The sequence below is a fragment of the Pseudophryne corroboree genome, chromosome 9 (genome assembly GCF_028390025.1).
Source record: "Pseudophryne corroboree isolate aPseCor3 chromosome 9, aPseCor3.hap2, whole genome shotgun sequence".
NCBI classification, from domain to species: Eukaryota; Metazoa; Chordata; class Amphibia; order Anura; family Myobatrachidae; genus Pseudophryne; species Pseudophryne corroboree.
In genome coordinates, this window is record NC_086452.1 from 439,991,789 (window position 1) to 440,013,785 (window position 21,997).

General features: G+C 48.9%; 1 protein-coding gene across 2 annotated transcripts in view; it reads left to right on the top strand.

Moving 5' to 3' along the window:
- Positions 1 to 21,997, top strand: part of LOC134958466 (laminin subunit beta-1-like) — a 195,008-nt gene that overhangs the window by 97,071 nt on the left and 75,940 nt on the right. For both annotated transcript variants that reach the window (XM_063941097.1, XM_063941098.1), the window contains exons 3-5: positions 14,721 to 14,890; positions 17,007 to 17,130; positions 21,037 to 21,110. In XM_063941097.1, coding sequence (XP_063797167.1) covers positions 14,721 to 14,890; positions 17,007 to 17,130; positions 21,037 to 21,110 — 368 coding nt within the window. The remainder of the gene's footprint in view (positions 1 to 14,720; positions 14,891 to 17,006; positions 17,131 to 21,036; positions 21,111 to 21,997) is intronic.

The following is a 21,997-nucleotide window of genomic DNA, read 5'->3' on the forward strand; positions in this document are numbered from 1 at the left end:
ACGCCCCCTGTACAAAGCCACACCCTCTATTGCCGCCCGGGGCGCACAGAGCCCCAGAACCGGCCCTGATTATGGGGCACATGTGCAGGAAGGAAATAAACAGCATCATCCGCAATCATCACAGCGGAACCTGCCTCGACACCCATAGAGGGGAATAGAACCTGTGGCTAACCACCGAACCCGCAGCGTGGCAAGCCCGCAAGGGTCTTTCTTTCGCTCGCACCCCCCCTTTTCAAGGGTGTGAACTGGCTCCTCCCTCAATGCCCCTCATCCAGCCCTCTGTTTAGAAAATGTGCTCAGGCAGGCTGGATGCACTCCAGGGGAGCTCTACTGAGTTTCTCTGAAAGACTTATGTTAGGTTTTTTATTTTCAGGGAGGACTGCTGGCAACAGACTCCCTGCTTCGTGGGACTTAGGGGGCAGAAGTAGGAACCAACTTCCTAAAGAGTTTCATGGCTCTGCTTCTGGCTGACAGGACACCATTAGCTCCTGAAGGGTATTGAAGCTAGCTGCGGCTATGTGCTCACTCCCACAGCCCGCCGTCACCCCCCTTACAGAGCCAGAAGTCTATATGGAGACGGGGCCTGGACTGCACACCCTAGCCTATTATAATGGGATGTGCTACCTTGCTGGGACTAAGTACTGTAATACTACAACATAGGAACAAAGGGTGCAGGTGCACCATACACCATTAAAATTATTATAACCATAATATAATATTTGAGGTTCTTGGCATATATTGGCCAGTATATGAGCCTGCCCACATGCTTCACGGTGACCTCATCGGACAGGTCCCTAACACTATAGGGGTTCACCTCCGGGAGGCAGAGCACCCCCAGACTACCCCAGCCACACCACCCCAGGGCACCACACAGAAAAAGGATAGGAGTGAAAGATCAGTGTTAAGCAAATGAAAGAAGCTGCTGAATGTAAAAGAAAAGAAGAGGACAGCAGTAAGGTGTCAGAGTGTTAGAATGTGAAGTTTAGCTGAGCAGTGTTATAAGTGTAAAAAATATGTGAAAAATGCTACATAAATATAAAACAAACACAATGTGATATAAGTGTTAAAAGTAAATGTAAGAGCCAGAAGTCAGAAGACAGGTGAGTGTAAGAAGAAAAGGATCTTCAGGCATCGTGACGGCTAAAAGGTACCGCACAGCGGGCGGGAATGCTGCGCGCCATGCTACCCATCACACAGACACTGCAGGGCGCGGGGGCGCCCTGGGCAGCATAAAACCTAGTAAAACTGGCAGATAAGGGGCATAAGATGCTGAGGCACAGTCCTACCCCCACCAGTATAAATATTAGTAGTAAAAAGTCTGAGGGGAAACCAGGGCCGGATTAAGCCTTGGGGGGGCCTGGGGCTTATTTTTATAAAGAAAAGAAAATTAATGTAACTTTCCCTCCTTCTCATGAGCTAAATACTCTATTTGAGGGAATTTGGGCAAACCCTGAAAAGAAATTTCAGATTCCCAAAAGGATTCAGGTTTCTTATCCTTTCCTGGCAGAGGACAGGAAAAGGTGGGAGTCACCCCCCGTTTTAGACAGTGCCCTGTCATGGTCAGGGCTGCCACCAGAAATTGTGGGGCCCGGGACTGAAAAAATAGGCAGCCACCCCCCCCCCCCTAAATTAAACAGAAAAAATGTCTTACAGGCACGGTGTCGGCGCGCGCGCCAAAAAATAGGTGTGGCCAAATGCCACATGGGGCGTGGCCAATGAAAATGGGAGCGTGATACACATATGGAGTGCCAGATATACATTGCCCCACAGTGCCAGATACACATTGCCTCACTGTGCCAGATACACAAATGCTCCCAGAGTGCCAGATATAAATTGCCCCCCAGTGCCAGATACAGAAATGCCCCCACAGTGCCAGATATGCCCCCAGTGCCAGATACAGAAATGCCCCCAGTGCAGATACACATGCCCCCACAGTGCCAGATATGCCGCCAGTGCTGATACACATGCCCCCACAGTGCCTCCCACAGTGCCAGATATGCCCCCAGTGCCGATACACATGCCCCCACAGTGCCAGACATGCCCCCAGTGCTGATACACATGCCCCCACAGTGCCTCCCACAGTGCCAGATATGCCCCCAGTGCTGATACACATGCCCCCACGGTGCCTCCCACAGTGTCAGATATGCCCCCAGTGCCGATACACATGCCCCCACTGTGCCTCCCACAGTGCCAGATTTACCCCCAGTGCTGATACACATGCCCCCACAGTGCCTCCCACAGTGCCAGATATGCCCCCAGTGCTGATACACATGCCCCCACAGTGCCAGATATGCCCCCAGTGCCGATACACATGCCCCCACCATGCCTCCCACAGTGCCAGATTTACCCCCAGTGCCGATACACATGCCCCCACAGTGCCTCCCCCCTCCACTTCTTACCTGCTGCTGTAAGGGCCCCAAGGGGAGGAGAGCACAGCATGCGTCTCTCCTACCCCTCCGTCGGCGGTGTCTATCTTCAATTCGCCGCCGGCCCGTGAGCCAATCAGAGCTCGCGGTCCAGCAGCCAATCAGGAGCCTCAGCTGCCGGTCCACGAGCTCTGATTGGCTCACGGGCAGGCGCCAAATTTAAGATGGACTTCACTGGCGCCGGCAGAGCCGGCCCTAACCAATATGATGCCCTAGGCAAGATTTTGTCTAGTGCCCCCTAGCACCGCCGCTAGTTCCGCCTCTGACCCTGCACCCCTTTCACAGCACCGTCACCCCTCACCCATAGCAGTCCTTATTTTGATCTTCCTACCCCCTATATTTTAAATAGGAACAGTGCGCACATTCGGCACACAGCCCAAAAAGGGGCGTGTTCTTTTGGGAAGGGGCATGGCCACACAATAGTACCTCCAATTGAAATTACGCCACAGTAGTGCAACTTTATTCATATTTTATCATGTGATAGTGTATTTACGTTACATCACACAGTAGTACCACTTTACCTTATAAACGTTACTCCTCACAGTAGTGCCCCTTATTCACATTACACCAAACCACACATGAGTGTCCTTACTCTACATAACACCACACCGAAGAGCACCTTATACACATAATGCAACACATAAGTAATGCCTTTATACACATAATACCACACGGTAATGCCCCTGTCACATATGACACACATTATTAATGTCCTTATAAACATAAGGTACCTTACACATTATGCCAACCTTTATTAATGCCCTTATACACATAATATCCCTTACACATATGCCGCACGTTATTAATGCCCTTATACACATAATGACACACATATGTCGCACATTATTAATGCATTATACACATGACACACATAATGCCCCAAACCACCCTCACATTGCACTCACACAGCCTCTTACACTGTGACCTTTGTCTCTGCTTGGAAACAGATGTGTCCTCATACATCTTGCCTCAATGCACCAATCAGCAGGAGATGCCTGGGGTGAGTAAGCTGGCAGCTCTGCTAACATCAGGTGCCTTTTTTGATGAAAATGCATCTTATTTGCATTGCTATGTGGCTAAGATGCACAAGCAGCTTCTGCTGATTAAAATGATATGCAGCATGCCTATATACTGTGTGCCACTGTGGCTTTACCTGCATACGAAATGCTACACACAGAATATAGGCATGCAGCATATCATTTTAATCAGCAGAAGCTGCTGGTGCCCCTAGGCATACCGATTGCCCTAGGCATTTGCCTATGCCGAGGGCCGGCTCTGGGCGCCGGGGATGTCCGTACGCGCCGGGCAGTGGTGGCTGGGAGCGGATCGAGCCGCTTGCTGGCCACCGCTGCTGTAGACAGTGAGTCACTGTGACTCACTGTCTGCAGCGGCGGCTGCCGCCGGGGGAATATTGTGTATGCAGCCCGGGCCCTCCACTCTGTCAGAGTGGCCGGGCCCGGACAACTGTACACAGGGTACCCCCTTGATGGCGGCCCTGGTCACGGTTAACGAAAAAGGTGATTCTCCCTGCACCTGGGACGGCTTCACTAAAAGAGCCGTCAGATCGCAAGTTGGAGACTACGTTAAAATCTATTTATGTGGCCAATGGTACACTGCTCAGGCCCACCATTGCTTGTGCGTGGGTGAGTAGTGCTATCGAAAACTGGTCAGATAACTTGTCATCTGAAATTGACACGATAGATAGAGACGAGATACTCCTAAAGTTAAAAGACGCTGCTGCATACATGCTAGAGGCCATGAAGGATATTGGTCTTTTAGGTTCAAAAGCCGCTACCATGGCAGTCTCAGCTCGGAGGGCGTTGTGGATTCGCCAGTGGAATGCTGACGCGGATTCCAAAAGAAATATGGAGGCTCTCCCGTATAAAGGTGAGGCCGTGTTTGGATATGGGCTGGATGCGTTGGTCTCTGCGGCTACCGCAGGTAAGTCGACATTCTTGCCTTATGCTCCTGCACCGGCGAAAAAGGCACATCACTCTCAGATGCAGTCCTTTCGGCCCAACAAATACAAAAAGGCCAAATGTTACCCCTTCTTTGCAGGTAGATCCAGAGGACGAGGAAAAAAGTCTGCAGCGTCTCCCGGATCACAGGAGCAGAAGCCCAACCCTGCTTCTGCCAAATCTGCAGCATGACGCTGGGGCTCACTTGCGGGAGTCCGCTCGGGTGGGAGCACGTCTGAAACTTTTCAGTCAGATCTGGGCTCAATCTGGCCTGGACCCATAGGTTTTGCAAATAGTGTCCCATGGATACAAGCTGGAGTTTCAAGACGTCCCCCCATGCCGATTTTTCAAATCGACCTTACCAGCTTCTCTTACAGACAGAGAAGTAGTAAAGACTGCAATTCAGAAATTATGTCAGGGTCAAGTCATTGTCCTGGTACCCTTGTGACAGCAGGGAGGAGGTTTTTATTCAAGCCTGTTCGTAGTTTCGAAGCCGGACGGCTCGGTCAGACCAATTCTAAACCTAAAATCTCTGAATCTCTACCTGAAAAGGTTCAAGTTCAAGATGGAATCTCTGAGGGCAGTGATTTCCAGTCTGGAGGAAGGAGATGTCAAGGTGTCGGTAGACATAAAAGATGCCTACTTACATGTTCCCATTTATCCTCCACATCAGGCTTATCGGAGGTTCGTAATACAGGATTGCCATTACCAGTTCCAGACGTTGCCGTTTGGACTTTCCACGGCACCGAGGGTGTTCACCAAGGTGATGGCAGAGATGATGGTCCTCCTTCGACAACAAGGAGTCAATATAATTCCTTACCTGGACGATCTCCTGATAAAAGCAAGATCCAAGGAACGGTTGGTGCAGAACATTGCACTCTCCCTGTCAGTGCTCCAACAACACGGTTGGATTTTGAATTTTCCAAAGTCGCAGTTGGAACCGATGACAAGATTGTCTTTTCTGGGGATGATACTGGACACAGAAGTTCAGAGGGTATTTCTTCCAGTAGAAAAAGCTCTGGAGATCCCTAAAATTAGTTTTGAAACCGACGAGAGTGTCGATACATCAATGCATTCAGTTGTTGGGAAAGATGGTAGCGGCCTACGAGGCAATACAGTTTGGGAGATTCCATGCCAGAGTATTCCAGTGGGATCTGTTGGACAAGTGGTCCGGATCCCACCTACACATGCACCAGAGGATAATCCTATCCTCCAAAGCCAGGATTTCACTCCTGTGGTGGCTACACAGTTCTCACCGATTAGAGGGACGAATGTTCGGGATTCAGGACTGGGTCCTAGTAACCACGGATGCAAGTCTCCGAGGCTGGGGAGCAGTCACACAGGGAAAGAGTTTCCAAGGAAAATGGTCAAGTCAGGAATCCTGTCTTCACATAAACGTTCTGGAATTGAGAGCCATCTACAACGGCCTTCTACAAGCGGTGCATCTTCTACAAGATCAGCCAGTGCAGATCCAGTCGGACAATGTAACAGCAGTCGCGTACATAAACCGGCAGGGCGGAAGGAAAAGCAGAGCGGCAATGGCAGAGGTGACAAAGATACTCCTCTGGGCAGAAAGACATGCAAGAGTTCTGTCGGCAATTTTCATTCCGGGAGTGGACAACTGGGAAGCAGACTTCCTCAGCAGACACGATCTCCATCCAGGAGAGTGGGAACAAGGGTTCGAGCAATCCTCATTGCCCCAGGCTGGCCAAGGAGGGCTTGGTATCCAGATCTTCAGGAGTTGCTCATGGAAGATCCTCGGCCTCTTCCTCCTTGCGAGGACCTGCTGCAGCAGGGGCCGTGCGTGTATCAAGACTTACTGTGGCTACGTTTGATGGCATGGCTGTTGACTGCCGTATCCTAGCCCGAAAGGGGATTTCCAAGGAAGTCATTCCCACTCTTGTTCAGGCCAGGAAAGGAGTAACGTCTAAACATTACCACCGTATTTGGAGAAAATATGTGTCTTGGTGTGAATCCAAGAAGGCTCCTACGGAAGAGTTTCAGTTGAGATGTTTTCTCCATTTTCTGAAGGCAGGTGTGGATGTAGGCCTAAGATTGGGTTCAATTAAGGTTCAGATTTCGGCCTTGTCAGTTTTCTTTCAAAAACAATTGGCCTCCTTTCCAGAAGTTCAGACTTTTCGTGAAAGGGGTGCTGCACATCCAACCTCCATTTGTGCCTCCGGTGGCACCATGGGACCTTAATGTGGTGTTGCAGTTCCTTCAATCAGATTGGTTTGAACCTCTGCAGGAGATAGAATTGAAGTTTCTCACTTGGAAAGTGGCCTTGTCTCACAAGAGTCCTTACCTGATCTTCCATGAAGATAGGGCGGAGTTGAGAACTCGCCAACAATTTCTTCCGAAGGTGGTTTCGTCTTTCCATATAAACCAGCCTATTGTGGTTCCAGTGGCTACTGACACCTTATCTGCGTCTAAGTCTCTTGATGTGGTTAGAGCTTTGAAGATTTATGTCGCAAGAACAGCTAGGATATGGAAAACTGACGCTCTGTTTATCCTGTATGCTCCCAACAAGATTGGGTGTCCTGCTTCTAAGCAGACCATTGCGCTTGATCAGAGGGACGATTCAGCACGCTCATTCCACGGCAAGATTGCCGATACCGAAGTCAGTAAATGCCCATTCTACTAGAAAGGTGGGCTCATCCTGGGCGGCTGCCCGGGGGGTCTTGGCGTTACATCTTTGTCGAGCATCTACTTGGTCAGGGGCAAACACGTTTGCAAAGTTTGACACCTTGGCCGATGAGGACCTCAAGTTTGGTCAATCGGTACTGCAGGGTCATCCGCACTCTCCCGCCCGTACTGGAGCTTTGGTATAACCCCATGGCACTGAAGTGGACCCCAGCATCCTCTAGGACGTATGAGAAAACAGGATTTTAATACCTACTGGTAAATCCTTTTCTCCTAGTCCGTAGAGGATGCTGGGCGCCTGACCCAGTGCGTACTTTACCTGCAGGTGTTAGTTTGTAGTTACACAAGTGTTGTGTTACGGTTATTTTTAGCGTGTTGCTGCAAAAGTTGTTCATGCCCGTTGGCATGTGTTGTGTTGAATGCCATGTTGTGCGGCATGGTTGAGGTGTGAGCTGGTATGAATCTCACCATTAATTTAAAAATAAATCCTTCCTTCTAAATGTCCGTCTCTCTGGGCACAGTTCCTATACTGAGGTCTGGAGGAGGGGCATAGAGGGAGGACCCAGTTCACACTCTTGAAAAGTCTTAAAGTGCCCATGGCTCCTGCGGAACTGTCTATACCCCATGGTACTGAAGTGGACCCCAGCATCCTCTACGGACTAGGAGAAAAGTATTTACCGGTAGGTATTAAAATCCTGTTTTTCATCATCCTGGAGGTGTGTCCTGCATTCCTGGAGATGTGGGCTGTCATCAGAGACTCTTCCTGCGCTGCTGGCTCCTTCTCATTGACAGCAGCCGGGTGCTACACAGTAATGTCACAGTGCACCCGGCTCCCGGTCACTACAGAGGTGCCAGCATTTTAGCGTCACCATCTGGAAGGGTGACATCCGCAGTTTCCGCACCCCCCTAGTGACACCTTTGATCAGAACTCCCCATTTAGGCAGATAAGAGTTGCAGGAGTTTATACACACAGTATATTAGCATCCCCTGTGTACTGTAGGTGAGTATGTGGTGGATCTGTACAATGTAATGGGAATCATGCTGCAACGCTTCTTCCTGGCTATGTAAAATGCAGTCTGAATCCCTTATCTGTGCAAACCTGAAACTTTGCCTTAACCTGGCTGAGCTCCATTTATTGCACTGTGACCTGATGTGACACCAATCTGTAGTACACCGATCGGCTCATTACAGGTGAATAAAGGAAAGCATTGCGCTCATCTGTAAGCTGCATTAGAAATATGACAGCTGAAATCCTATTGGCTGACAGTTAATTATTTATTTTGTGTGTATATTTTCTACATCATGTGTAAGAGGTAAATGGTTAATTAACATCAGTATTACATAAATCTTTGCTGGCTGTGAGGCATTCATGATGTGCTCTCTAGCGTGCGTGGTCATTCTGTGCTGTCTATATAACAGCACTATAAATAAAGATAGGAGAATTCAAACACTCTGCTATTGCACTTTCATGGCATGAGGATCGCGCTCAAAAGTGTTTGCTATCCCACAGGGTAGGGAGCACTTTTGAGTGAATCGGCCGGGATGAAGGGTGCGAGTCGGTCTGCTGTTGCCAGCGGTTACACGCCATATCAATGGCAATTCGCACCCTGAATTGAATGTTCTTATATGGGGTGAACATTCAAAGAAATCTGCTAAGTGCATTGACCACCTCAAGGTTCTATGCAGGAATAAAGGAAAGACAGGACCCTCCTCTATGTGAATGTTGGTAAATAAACTTTTACAACCACCCTTCCCAATACAGACAGGTGTGCCTCTACCTCATTGTACCTGTGCCACACGCTGCACGTGAGGCTGTAATAATAGATATGATTGCATCCTCCCGCATTCCTTCCTGAGGCGTACTACTGTGACTCTGATTTCTCTGCAGCTGCCAATACGGAAAACAATTCTAGCTGTTTATGTTACATATCCAAATAAACTCATATATATCTTTTCATCAGCACCGTATACTATAGTAGGCCTTGGGGCTAATTCAGCAAGCTGCGCAGAAGTGCGGAAATCGCTATTTGCCGTTTTGTGGGCGTCAACACACCGTTTGGGAAGCGCGGTCTGTACAACGTCTCCGGAACGTTTGCGTGGCGTGCCACAGTGGCTGTGTGACGTCACACGTAGCCTCTGCCACCCAAAAGATGCTGGCCCTCCGACTGCCTACGTAGCTAGGCTGCATATGCAGGGGGCTACCCTTATCATACATGCGAGCGCTGTTTAGTGAAACGCTTGCATGTTAGCGGTGGGTAGGATGCAGGACACAGCATGCGGGATGGCCTTGCCCTGTGCTGGCCGCCCCGCAGAAGTACAGAATTCGGCAAATAGCGATTCCCACACTTCTTCGGGGATAGCTGAATTAGCCCCAGTATCCCCAGGGTCAAAGAATAAAGGCGCATAATTATCAAAGGAAGAAGAGCTCTTTTTTAAATAAAAACAAGTATTTTCACAGACAATAGGGCTTGTTATTGTATCGCATCAACTTCACTCATCCAGGTGGGTCGTCCAGGTGAGGTAAGAATAATATTGCAATGGCACTCAGGGCCAGAGGCTTGTGGGTGGCCCGGGCAACTAGGTTGTGTGGGCCTTCACCAACAAAATGTATCCCCCACCCAGTACACCCTCCCCCACTGCCAATGCCACAATGCCCCTTACCGGCAGCTTGGCAGTGTATTACATTATGTCTGCGGGATCTTTATACTTGTAGATAATAAGTGGTGGTGGAATTATGGACTTTGGGGTCACTATAGGTATACTGTATATAGGGAGACATGTACTAAACAGTGATAATAGTGGAGAAGTTGCACATGGTAACCAATCAGCATTGACAACATTTATAATTTGCACACTATAAAAATGTATACAGAGCAGCTGATTGGTTGGCCCACTTCCCCACTTTTATCACTGCGTAGTACATGTCCCCCACAGTCTCCGTTGTGGAGGAGAATGCAGGGTGCATGTCCGTAACAGTATGGTGACCCCAATGTGTTGAAGGGAGGGGGTGCCCAGGACGGTCCCCCCCCCCCCAATAATCCAACGCTGATGGTATTTGTATGTTTGTACTACTGTGATACCTGTTCTGTTATAGGCATCTAGATATTTTTCTTTTGTTTTTAATTACAGTTTATCTATTTAAAAACAAATAATAATAATTTTGTACCCAATAACCTGAATAACCTAATAACACATACATGTGGCCCTGTGATAACTGGTTTTATATTACCTCAGGGGTCCCCAGTGATCAATAGTTCCCTTAGTGGGGAGTCCAGAACCGGCATTTACAAAAGCTTGACCCCGCCCACTGTATGGTCCCTTTTCTCACTTCAGATTGTGTAGCTATTGCCTTTCAGCATTGACTGAATACTCATCCTCCATCATCAGAGGCGTAACTAGGGTTTTTGGAGCCCAGGGCAAAATGTAAAATGGCGCCCCCCCCCCCAAGGAAAAAAAAAACATAGCAAAAGAAGCATGCGCGCGCGCCGAAAAAATGGGCGTGATCACACACCAGAAGGGGTGTGGCCACGCTCCAGAAGGGGTGTGGCCACTGAAAATGGCCCACAGTGCCAGTTACATTGCCCCCCAGTGCCAGATACAATGCCCCACAGTGCCGGATACATGCCCCACAGTGCCAGTTACATTGCCCCACAGTGCCGGATACATGCCCCACAGTGCCAATTGCATTGCCCCCCAGTGCCAGATACAATGCCCCACAGTGCCAGATACATGCCCCACAGTGCCAGATACAATGCCCCACAGTGCCAGTTACATTGCCCCACAGTGCCAGATACATTGCCCCACAGTGCCAGTTACATTGTCCCACAGTGCCAGATACAATGCCCCACAGTGCCGGATACATGCCCCACAGTGCCAGTTACATTGCCCCACAGTGCCAGATACAATGCCCCACAGTGCCAGACACATTCCCCACAGTGCCAGATACATGCCCCACAGTGCCAGATACATGCCCCACAGTGCCGGATACATACCCCACAGTGCCAGATACATGCCCCACAGTGCCAGTTACATTGTCCCACAGTGCCAGATACAATGCCCCACAGTGCCGGATACATGCCCCACAGTGCCAGATACATTGCCCCACAGTGCCAGATACATTGCCCCACAGTGCCAGATACATTGCCCCACAGTGCCAGATACATTGCCCCACAGTGCCAGATACATTGTCCCACAGTGCCAGATACAATGCCCCACAGTGCCGGATACATGCCCCACAGTGCCGGATACATGCCCCACAGTGCTAGATACAATGCCCCACAGTGCCAGACACATGCCCCACAGTGCCAGATACATGCCCCACAGTGCCAGATACATGCCCCACAGTGCTGGATACATACCCCACAGTGCCAGATACATGCCCCACAGTGCCAGTTACATTGTCCCACAGTGCCAGATACAATGCCCCACAGTGCCAGACACATTCCCCACAGTGCCAGATACATGCCCCACAGTGCCAGATACATGCCCCACAGTGCCGGATACATACCCCACAGTGCCAGATACATGCCCCACAGTGCTAGATACAATGCCCCACAGTGCCAGACACATGCCCCACAGTGCCAGATACATGCCCCACAGTGCCAGATACATGCCCCACAGTGCTGGATACATACCCCACAGTGCCAGATACATGCCCCACAGTGCCAGTTACATTGTCCCACAGTGCCAGATACAATGCCCCACAGTGCCAGACACATTCCCCACAGTGCCAGATACATGCCCCACAGTGCTGGATACATACCCCACAGTGCCAGATACATGCCCCACAGTGCCAGTTACATTGTCCCACAGTGCCAGATACAATGCCCCACAGTGCCAGACACATTCCCCACAGTGCCAGATACATGCCCCACAGTGCCAGATACATGCCCCACAGTGCCGGATACATACCCCACAGTGCCAGATACATGCCCCACAGTGCCAGTTACATTGTCCCACAGTGCCAGATACAATGCCCCACAGTGCCGGATACATGCCCCACAGTGCCAGATACATTGCCCCACAGTGCCAGATACATTGCCCCACAGTGCCAGATACATTGCCCCACAGTGCCAGATACATTGTCCCACAGTGCCAGATACATTGCCCCACAGTGCCGGATACATGCCCCACAGTGCCAGTTACATTGCCCCACAATGCTAGATACAATGCCCCACAGTGCCAGACACATGCCCCACAGTGCCAGATACATGCCCCACAGTGCTGGATACATACCCCACAGTGCCAGATACATGCCCCACAGTGCCAGTTACATTGTCCCACAGTGCCAGATACAATGCCCCACAGTGCCGGATACATGCCCCACAGTGCCAGTTACATTGCCCCACAGTGCCAGATACAATGCCCCACAGTGCCAGACACATGCCCCACAGTGCCAGATACATGCCCCACAGTGCCAGATACATGCCCCACAGTGCCGGATACATGCCCCACAGTGCCAGTTACATTGTCCCACAGTGCCAGATACAATGCCCCACAGTGCCGGATACATGCCCCACAGTGCCAGTTACATTGGCCCACAGTGCCAGATACAATGCCCCACAGTGCCAGACACATGCCCCACAGCGCCAGATACATGCCCCACAGTGCCAGATACATGCCCCACAGTGCCAGTTACATTGCCCCACAGTGCCAGTTACATTGCCCCCCCAGTGCCAGATACAATGCCCCACAGTGCCGGATACATGCCCCACAGTGCCAGTTACATTACCCCACAGTGCCGGATACATGCCCCACAGTGCCAATTGCATTGCCCCCCAGTGCCAGATACAATGCCCCACAGTGCCGGATACATGCCCCACAGTGCCGGTTACATTGCCCCACAGTGCCAGATACAATGCCCCACAGTGCCAGATACATGCCCCACAGTGCCAGATACATGCCCCACAGTGCCAGATACATTGTCCCACAGTGCCAGATACAATGCCCCACAGTGCCAGATACATGCCCCACAGTGCCAGTTACATTGTCCCACAGTGCCAGGTACAATGCCCCACAGTGCCAGACACATTCCCCACAGTGCCAGATACATGCCCCACAGTGCCAGATACATGCCCCACAGTGCTGGATACATACCCCACAGTGCCAGATACATGCCCCACAGTGCCAGTTACATTGTCCCACAGTGCCAGATACAATGCCGGTGCGCTCTCCACCCCTCACATTTCGGCTTTCGGCGTGACAGGGGCGAGTGGGATGCCCTGGCCGCCGGCGGCGCCCCCCTACTCCTGGGCCTGCCAAGGCGCCCAGGGCACGTGCCCCACTCGCCCTACCCTAGATACGCCTCTGTCCATCATTAACCTTCCAGCACTGTTGGCGAAGTAGTTAGCATCACTCTCTCACAGCCCGGAGGTTGTGAGTTCAATTCCTGACCAAGGCCTAATCGATGTGGAGTTTGTACGTTCTCCTGTGTTTGTGTTGGATTCCTCCAGGCACTCCGGTTTCCTCTCACGCTTCAAAAACATAGTGATAGGTTAATTTACTTCTGGCAAAACAAAGAACCCTAGTGTGTATGCATGTGTGTACATGTGGTAAGGAATATAGGTGGTCATTCCGTGTTGATTGCTCGCTAGCAGGTTTTAGCAGCCGTGCAAACGCTATGCCACCTGCACTGGGAGTGTATTTTGGCTCAGCAGAAGTGCGAACGAAGGGATCGCAGAGCGGCTACAAAAAAAAAAATTGTGCAGTTTCAGTGTAGCTCCAGACCTACTCAGCGCTTGCGATCACTTCAGACCATTCAGTTCCTGATTTGACGTCACGAACACGCCCTGCGTTCGCCCAGCCACGCCTGCGTTTTTCCGAACACTCCCTGAAAAAAGTCAGTTGACACCCAGGAATGCCTTCTTCCTGTCAATCACTCTGCGGCTGCCTGTGCGACTGAAAAGCATCGCTAGACCTTGTGTGAAACTACATCGTTCGTTGTAATAGTACGCCGCACATGCGCATATGCCGTTTTTTTGCCTCATCGCTGCACAGCGAACGAATGCAGCTAGCGAACAACTCGTAATGACCACCATAGAGTGTAAGCTCCGCTGGGGCAGGGACTGGTGTGAATGACTGAAATATTCTCTGTAAAGCGCTGCTGCGGTATACGTGTGCACTATGGTGGTCATTCCGAGTTGTTCGCTCGGTAATTTTCTTCGCATCGCAGCGATTTTCCACTAATTGCGCATGCGCAATGTTCGCACTGCGACTGCGCCAAGTAAATTTGCTATGCAGTTAGGAATTTTACTCACGCCATTACGAGGTTTTTTCTTCGTTCTGGTGATCGTAATGTGATTGACAGGAAGTGGGTGTTTCTGGGCGGAAACTGGCCATTTTATGGGAGTGTGTGAAAAAACGCTGCCGTTTCTGGGAAAAACGCGGGAGTGGCTGGAGAAACGGGGGAGTGTCTGGGCGAACGCTGGGTGTGTTTGTGACGTCAAACCAGGAACGAAACTGACTGAACTGATCGCAGTTGCCGAGTAAGTCTGGAGCTACTCAGAAACTGCTAAGAAGTGTCTATTCGCAATTCTGCTAATCTTTCGTTCGCAATTTTACTATACTAAGATTCACTCCCAGTAGGCGGCGGCTTAGCGTGTGCAAAGCTGCTAAAAGCAGCTAGCGAGCGAACAACTCGGAATGAGGGCCCATATACATAACTGTTAATAAATACTTTTGTATCTTCTCTCAGTTTCAGGGTTTGTTGCTGAAGAACCGGACCTGATCCACCATGGATGTACAGATGGAGGATGTTACCCAGCTACAGGAAATCTCCTCATTGGACGTTCCCATAGCCTCAGTGCCACATCCACCTGCGGGATGGAGACCAGTCAGGACTACTGCATCGTCAGTCACCTCTCGGTATGATAATATCATCACAGACGTTTTATAGGCACGGCGGGCATTAATTGTAACGGGTTATATATGTAAGTAGGCATCTTCATCATAATATTTAGTGGGGAATGTATCAAACCTTCTAAAGAATGGACAAGTTGCTCATAGCAACCAATCCGTATCTAGCTAACCTTTATCAAGTACATTCTATAACCTGATAGGAAGAAACTGTTTGGTTGCTATGGGCAACTTCCCCATGTCTCCACTCTTCGGAAGGCTTGATACATCCCTCCTTAATTATAAACCACTCTCTTGCAACTAGTAGGACAGCAGAAGTCCAGGTCCATGGGTGGTCATTCCGAGTTGTTCGCTCGTTGCCGATTTTCGCTATGCTGCGATTTGTTGCTAAATGCGCATGCGCATGGTACGCAGGGCGCATGTGCTTAGTTATTTAACTAAAAACTTAGCAGTTTTGCTGTTGATCGTGCTGCACTTTTCAGTCGCACTGCTGATCGGTGAGTGATTGACAGGAAAGGGGCGTTTCTGGGTGGTAACTGAGCGTTTTCCGGGAGTGTGCTAAAAAACGCAGGCGTTCCAGCAGAAAACGCAGGAGTGGCTGGAGAAACGGGGGAGTGGCTGGCCGAACGCAGGGCGTGTTTGTGACGTCAAACCAGGAACTAAACGGACTGAGCTGATCGCAATCTGTGAGTAGGTCTGGAGCTACTCAGAAACTAGCAAGGAATTATTTAGTAGCAGTTCTGCTAATCTTTCGTTCGCTATTCTGCTAAACTAAGATACACTCCCAGAGGGCGGCGGCCTAGCGTGTGCAATGCTGCTAAAAGCAGCTAGCGAGCGAACAACTCGGAATGAGGGCCATGGCCTCTGCTGTTTGGAAGATTCAAGATACCCTATCAGATCAGACCCCTGTCTCTGCCTCAAGCTCCCGTCCTGCCAATTCTCCAGCTAAACACTACATCATGGTTTCCATGGACCTGATTCATGTTGTAGGTAAAGCAAAAGAAGCAAGTAACTAACTATGGGCCTAATTTCAGTACTGCAGCCGCAGAGGACATGTTTAGCCGGAGTTCATAAGTAGACACAGAACCTGCCATAGGCTACTGCAAGTGTCCATGGTGAGAGTGATGAGACGCCGATGGTGAAGTGTTTAGAACCACCAGCAGAATTACACCGACCGTGGGCGCTGAAAGTGGGCGTCTCAGGACTTGCATATTCTGGCGCATGCATGTACACAAATTGAAAGCTGACACCAGCATTTGCATATTACCGCAGCCGCGAATCAGGACATAACGCAATGTTAGCTGCAACTGCGTCCACCTCTGAATCGGTCCCATTGTTTCCTTCTCAAGGCTTCAGCCGCTATCTCAGCACAAGCACACTGACCTTATTATAGTCTTGTCCTTGGAGACACATTCTCGGTCAGGTCTAATCGGTGAGATAAGAGAAATGCCAAGCTAGAGAGGAGGAACCCGGCCAAGCCGTTATCTGAGTCTCCGGCACACATTCCCATCCTAACAATGCGGCTCTGTCGCTGCTGCCGTTACCTGGGGAACGTAAGAACGATGCCAGGTCCTTGGAGTCCAGTATGTATTAGGATATTCTGCGTTATTTATGGTGGCTATTTATTTCTAGATTTAGTATTGCGGCTGCAATAATAATAATAATGATGGTATATTTCACATGCAGTGAAAATGGCAGTGAAAGAGTTACGTTTCCTGGCAGCGTCTAGCTAGGTCCCAGTGTAATGATACGCCCGACTTTTCTTACCTGTGACAGTTCCTTGATTTGGACATGTTCCCAGGTAATCTCACACTTGCAAAGCTGAATTTCATTCCCCAACCCATAACCTGAAATGAAAGCAGCCATCAGTCGGTTACCTCCCCTGACGCCCCAGTGTTCCCTATCGTGCCCCATAGCCCTAGCACCTGAGGTGGCATGTCATTCAGACTCGTTACACGACATCACCTGCCTGCCACCGTTACATCACACATTGCTGACCACAGCTGGACGTTACTGTTCAATTTCGTTTCTAAATGTAAACATTAAAGCATATAAACACTTTTGAAGAAAATTTTTGTTTTTGATGATGGTGATTCTTATTATGATGATTCATTTTGCATTACAGGAGTCAGAGAAATGTTTTATCTGTGACTCACGTGTCCCCTACGTAAAGGGAAGTCACAGAATTCAAAATGTCATTGACCTGACCGCACCGGATGGAGAAAAAACATGGTGGCAGTCAGAGAATGGTGAGGGGTAAATGGCAGATAATGATCATGTATAATGAAGAATGATTGGGGTAATTCATCTTATTGCTGAATGTACATACACATTGTATAAAACCCATTAATGCTACACCTGATTTTTTTTCCAGTTATTTCTTCTTCTTCTTCTTCTTCTTCTTCTTCTTCCTCTTCCTCTTCTTCTTCTTCTTCTTCTTCTTCTTTTTCTTTTTCTTCTTTTTTTTTCTTTTTCTTCTTTTTGTTCATCTTCTTCTTCCTCCTCCTCTTCTTCTTCTTCTCCATTGGCTACATCTAAGTATTTGTCTTCTATACTACACCTCCGATGGCAGAGAGAGGCTGGTTAATGTGCCATAAACTGATCACGAGCTCCCAGCAAAAGACTTACTGATATAAATTGGTGGCCAACTTGGATGAGGACTGAATATTTAGGGCCTGAGTCATACGCAATCCAAACGCAACAATTTATTATTATTAACAGTTTCTTATATAGCGCAGCAAATTCCGTTGCGCTTTAAATCGAGCTGTAGAGTCTGATAATAGAATGTAATGGGGACGCTAATGCGACTATACGCCCATATTCTGATTTGTACGCATCAGTGTGAACACAGCCACACTACACTGTCCTGGGGAGCAGCTGGCATTACTATCTTCAGCACTTTAACATACCCCATGCTAGGCGCAGGAGGCAAGACTGAATTTGGCGTCATCTTGGCTTACACATGACCCCGGCTACTGTACATGCTCATGACACACCCTGAAGAAAGGTTCTGTTGTGTGCATACATCCAGTTGCCACCCAGTTGCTGTCTATAAACACCCATTCGGCGGTTACAGCGAAAAGACTCAGATGCGTACAACTCGCAGACATCCTTATGCAGCCTACGGCACATGCACAGTGTGATAAAAATACAACTGAGGACCAGGGCCTCAGTCTCCAGACTAATTGGCTCCAAAACATGTTAAGGTCTGGGAATGTGGTTGGGAGGTGACCACACACATTAGGAAAATAGCAATCATGTTTTGACTTTTATCTTTGAAATGTCAGATAAAGAAAGATCTTATCAGTTTCAGGTAGGTCCTTACCAGGCCTTGTGGTCGGTTTTGGAACTGCACATCCGCCACTATCAGGCCAGTTGTGTATGGCCAACAATACTATATACCTTCCTTTGTGTGTATTCCCTGGAAAACATAGCAGTCATGAAATCGGACTCATAGTCGGGCAGCTGCGGTATCAGACATTGATTTTATCCTTCGTCCAGTGTTCATAGATTATTACAGAATCTGACCAGCAAATGTGCCCACTAATCGTACCTGACAACTCTTCCTGAAACAGTGGTGGTCTCCCCGACCACTTGATCCAGCAATCACCCCAGGGCTCTTTCTGTGACCATTGCAGATTTTTTCTCTCTCCCTACTATGACAGTTGTGTATGATTTTTAAAGCTTATAATCTTGGTTCATAGTAGGGATGGCCGTCTGTGGGTTAACCATCGATGTTCTCCATTGATGGCAATATTGGTAGTTAATATCAACGATATGAATAAAAGAAAAAAAATTGTCTGTGAACCATTGATAGTGTCACCCAGTAATGGCCGGCCCTGCTCAATTACTCATGTTGTAGCGGACCGATCGATCAATGGTGGGGGTAGGGATATATTGGTTGCATCAGGGGCAGAGCTAGACTCCGTGTCACAGCTCCAGTAGGTAAGAAAAATACCATTGTGGGGCACTGTGACATAGATGGTGGGGAACCATGGGGGCTCTTACATCGATGGCAAAATAAAAACAACAGCCATCTTTGACCAGCCCTAGATCGTAGCACAGCCCGCCTTTCACATCAGCACCTTACTCCTGCCCCCTAGCTCTTCTATAACTTGGAAAATAAATAAATAGAATAATATTAATTATATTTTTATTATTATTTTTTTTGTACAGTCGACTGTAAGTTCTTATTATGAAGGGTCTCTTGGGTAAAAACAGTGTAAGCTGCTCTCTTTTTTGTTTTTTGAACCAGTATACACCTAAATTTGCTGGTGAGCCCTTTGAGCTATCTGTTGTTCCCAGAGGTAATAAAGTCAATTATTTTGAATACTCTATATGGCTATTATGGAACTACAAGTCAGGCAGGGTATACTGGAACTTGTAGTCCCATAACAGCTGGCAAACAAAGGTTGATAATAAACTCTCTACACTTTCCATTCCCCCTCCTGTAACCAGCCGCAGTGACACAGACAGCACTTACTTACTTTTATTATTGTTGGGAATCGCCATTAATTGCACTAAATCTCCCTATTAAATCCTCATTTGCATGTATTTACATATTTACTAGTTAAACAGTAGCCAGCACAGAAGCACAACAAACACAAAAGGGACAGATGGATGAATGGCTCACGCTGAGCAGGCGGCTAGCTGTCCCCTGGCTTATAGCCACGTCTATACACGTCTTGTCAGTCGCTTGGGCAATTCACAAATATAGAATGGACCCTGGACAAGAGAGATGGCATTTTACTCAGCTCAGGCGCTTCCGCTGAATTATGTGGTCTTGACGTCTTTTTCTATTTGAGAATATTTAGCCAAAATTGTATTGTGTCGGTCTCCGGTGGGATTAAAGAAGTTGAAAAACAGCTAAAATAGAAATCAGAATGTTTGTTTATCAAGTATTACAAAGTAAAGGGGAAAGTACCAAGGGGGTCATTCCGAGTTGATCGCAGCCAGCAACTTTTTGCTGTTGGTGCGATCGACTAGACTCCGCCTATGGGGGAATGTATTTTAGCATAGCAAGGCTGCGATCGCTTGTGCAGACTCGCTATGCTAAAAACGTTTCCTGCAAAACAAGACCAGCCCTGCAGTTACTTACCCTGTGCGACGGATCCAGCGATGAAAGTCCTGGTCCTGACATCAGACATCCACCCTCCGTTCGCCTGGACACACCTGCGTTCTTCTTACCACTCCCCGAAAACGGCCTCCAACTGTGAGTATCCACCCCGGAACGCCTCCCGCCTGTCAATCTTCTTCCGTCCAGCACTGCGTCTTTTTTTTTGCGCTGGGCTCTCCGTGGTCTGGCGACGTCCGTCGCCGGGTAAAGACACACGTACGCAATGTGCACACCGCGCATGCGCAGTTCTGACCCGTTCACACCGCAGCGAAGAACTGCTGCGTGCGGACGGGTAAGAATTACCCCACAAGTCCATTCCCTAACGATGGAGCCTCATCTCATGTCCTGGGATATAACTTTATTGAGACAGTACAGGACAGAAAGCTAACACTGTATGCCAGGGTATCCGGATTCCAGGTCGACACCAATTAGGTCAACACCACTTAGGTGACATGGAAAATAGGTCAACATGAATAGGTCAAATAGGTTGACATGGAAAAAGGTCAACATGAATTTTTATCTTTTTTTTTTAATTTTTTTTAACTTTTTCATACTTTACGATCCACGTGGACTACAATTGGGAACGGTAACCTGTGCCGAGTGCAGTGGCAGCGGAGCGATGCACCTTGCCCGAAACATGGCGAGCGAAGCGAGGGGACACGGTGCACTAACTGGGGTTCCCGGTCACATTACGGAGAAAACAACACCAAAAAAAAACATATAAAAACTCGTATCAACCTTTTTCCATGTCAACCTTGTCCATGTCGACCTATTTATGGTGTCGACCTAAGGTGTGTTGACCAATTGGTGTCGACCTAAGTGGTATTGACCTAATTGGTGTCACCCTGAGTCCCAGACCCGTATGCCAGTTAGTTTGCAGTGACATCATTGGTCTTGTAGTTGTGTATGAATCCACAAATCAGCATGTCATTGTCTGCAGAGCATTTGGTTTGTAATAAATGAACACATTATAAATAACAGCTGTGCTTGAGGTTGTATTGCGTAAGTCTGGCTAATTATTCTGTATCCGTGTCCCAAGGTGTGGAGACAGTGAGTGTACGGCTGGATCTAGAAGCGGAATTCCATTTTACTCATCTTATTATGACGTTTAAGGTAATGCAATGTCAGGTATTTGTGGTCAGTCACAGGTCTGCCTAACGCCTAGGGCACCATTGGAGGGGATGGGGGGGATCATTCCGACCTGGTCACTGACACTGGCATGCGGGGGGACGCCCAGCACAGGGCTAGTCTACCCCACATGTCAGGCCGGTTCCCCCGCACAAGTACGAAAGCATTGCACAGCGGCGATGCTTTTTGTACTTGTGGAGTAACTTCCGGCCAGCACAGCTCCTGCAGCTGGCTGGGAGTTACTCGTCGCTGCCCTGGGTCGCAGCGGCTGCGTGTAACGTCACGCAGCTGCTGCGGCCACCCCCGCAGGGTCCGGCCGGCCTGCGTTGGCCGGACCGCGCCCCGAAAGCGGCGGCCAAATGCCGCCGTGCCGTCCCCTCCCGCCCAGCAACCACCTTTGCCTGTCAATCAGGCAGAGGCGATTGCTAGGCAACGTGATCCATCTGGCACGCCGGCGCATGTGCAGTTCTGACCTGAATGCTGCGCTGTGAAGAACTGCAGAGAGCGTTCAGGTCACAATGACCCCCGTAGTCAATTTACCTACAATCAAAATCCTGACAAGGTCAAAATCCCGACATGACGACATTTTAATTACCGACAAGTTCAAAATACTGTCATTTAAAATGTCGACAGGTCAAAAAGTCGACATGAGTTTTTCATGATTTTTTTTATTGAAACTGACTTGTTCACACTTTACCATCCCCATGGACCTGGAGAGGAATATAATAGTGTGCCGAGGGCAGCGAGCCATGCGTGGGGACGCGGTACACTTATACAGTGTCTATGTCAACCTATGTTGACATACACACCAAAAACCCATGAAAAACTTGTGGCGACTTTTTGGCCTGTTGACATTTTAAATGTCGTATTTT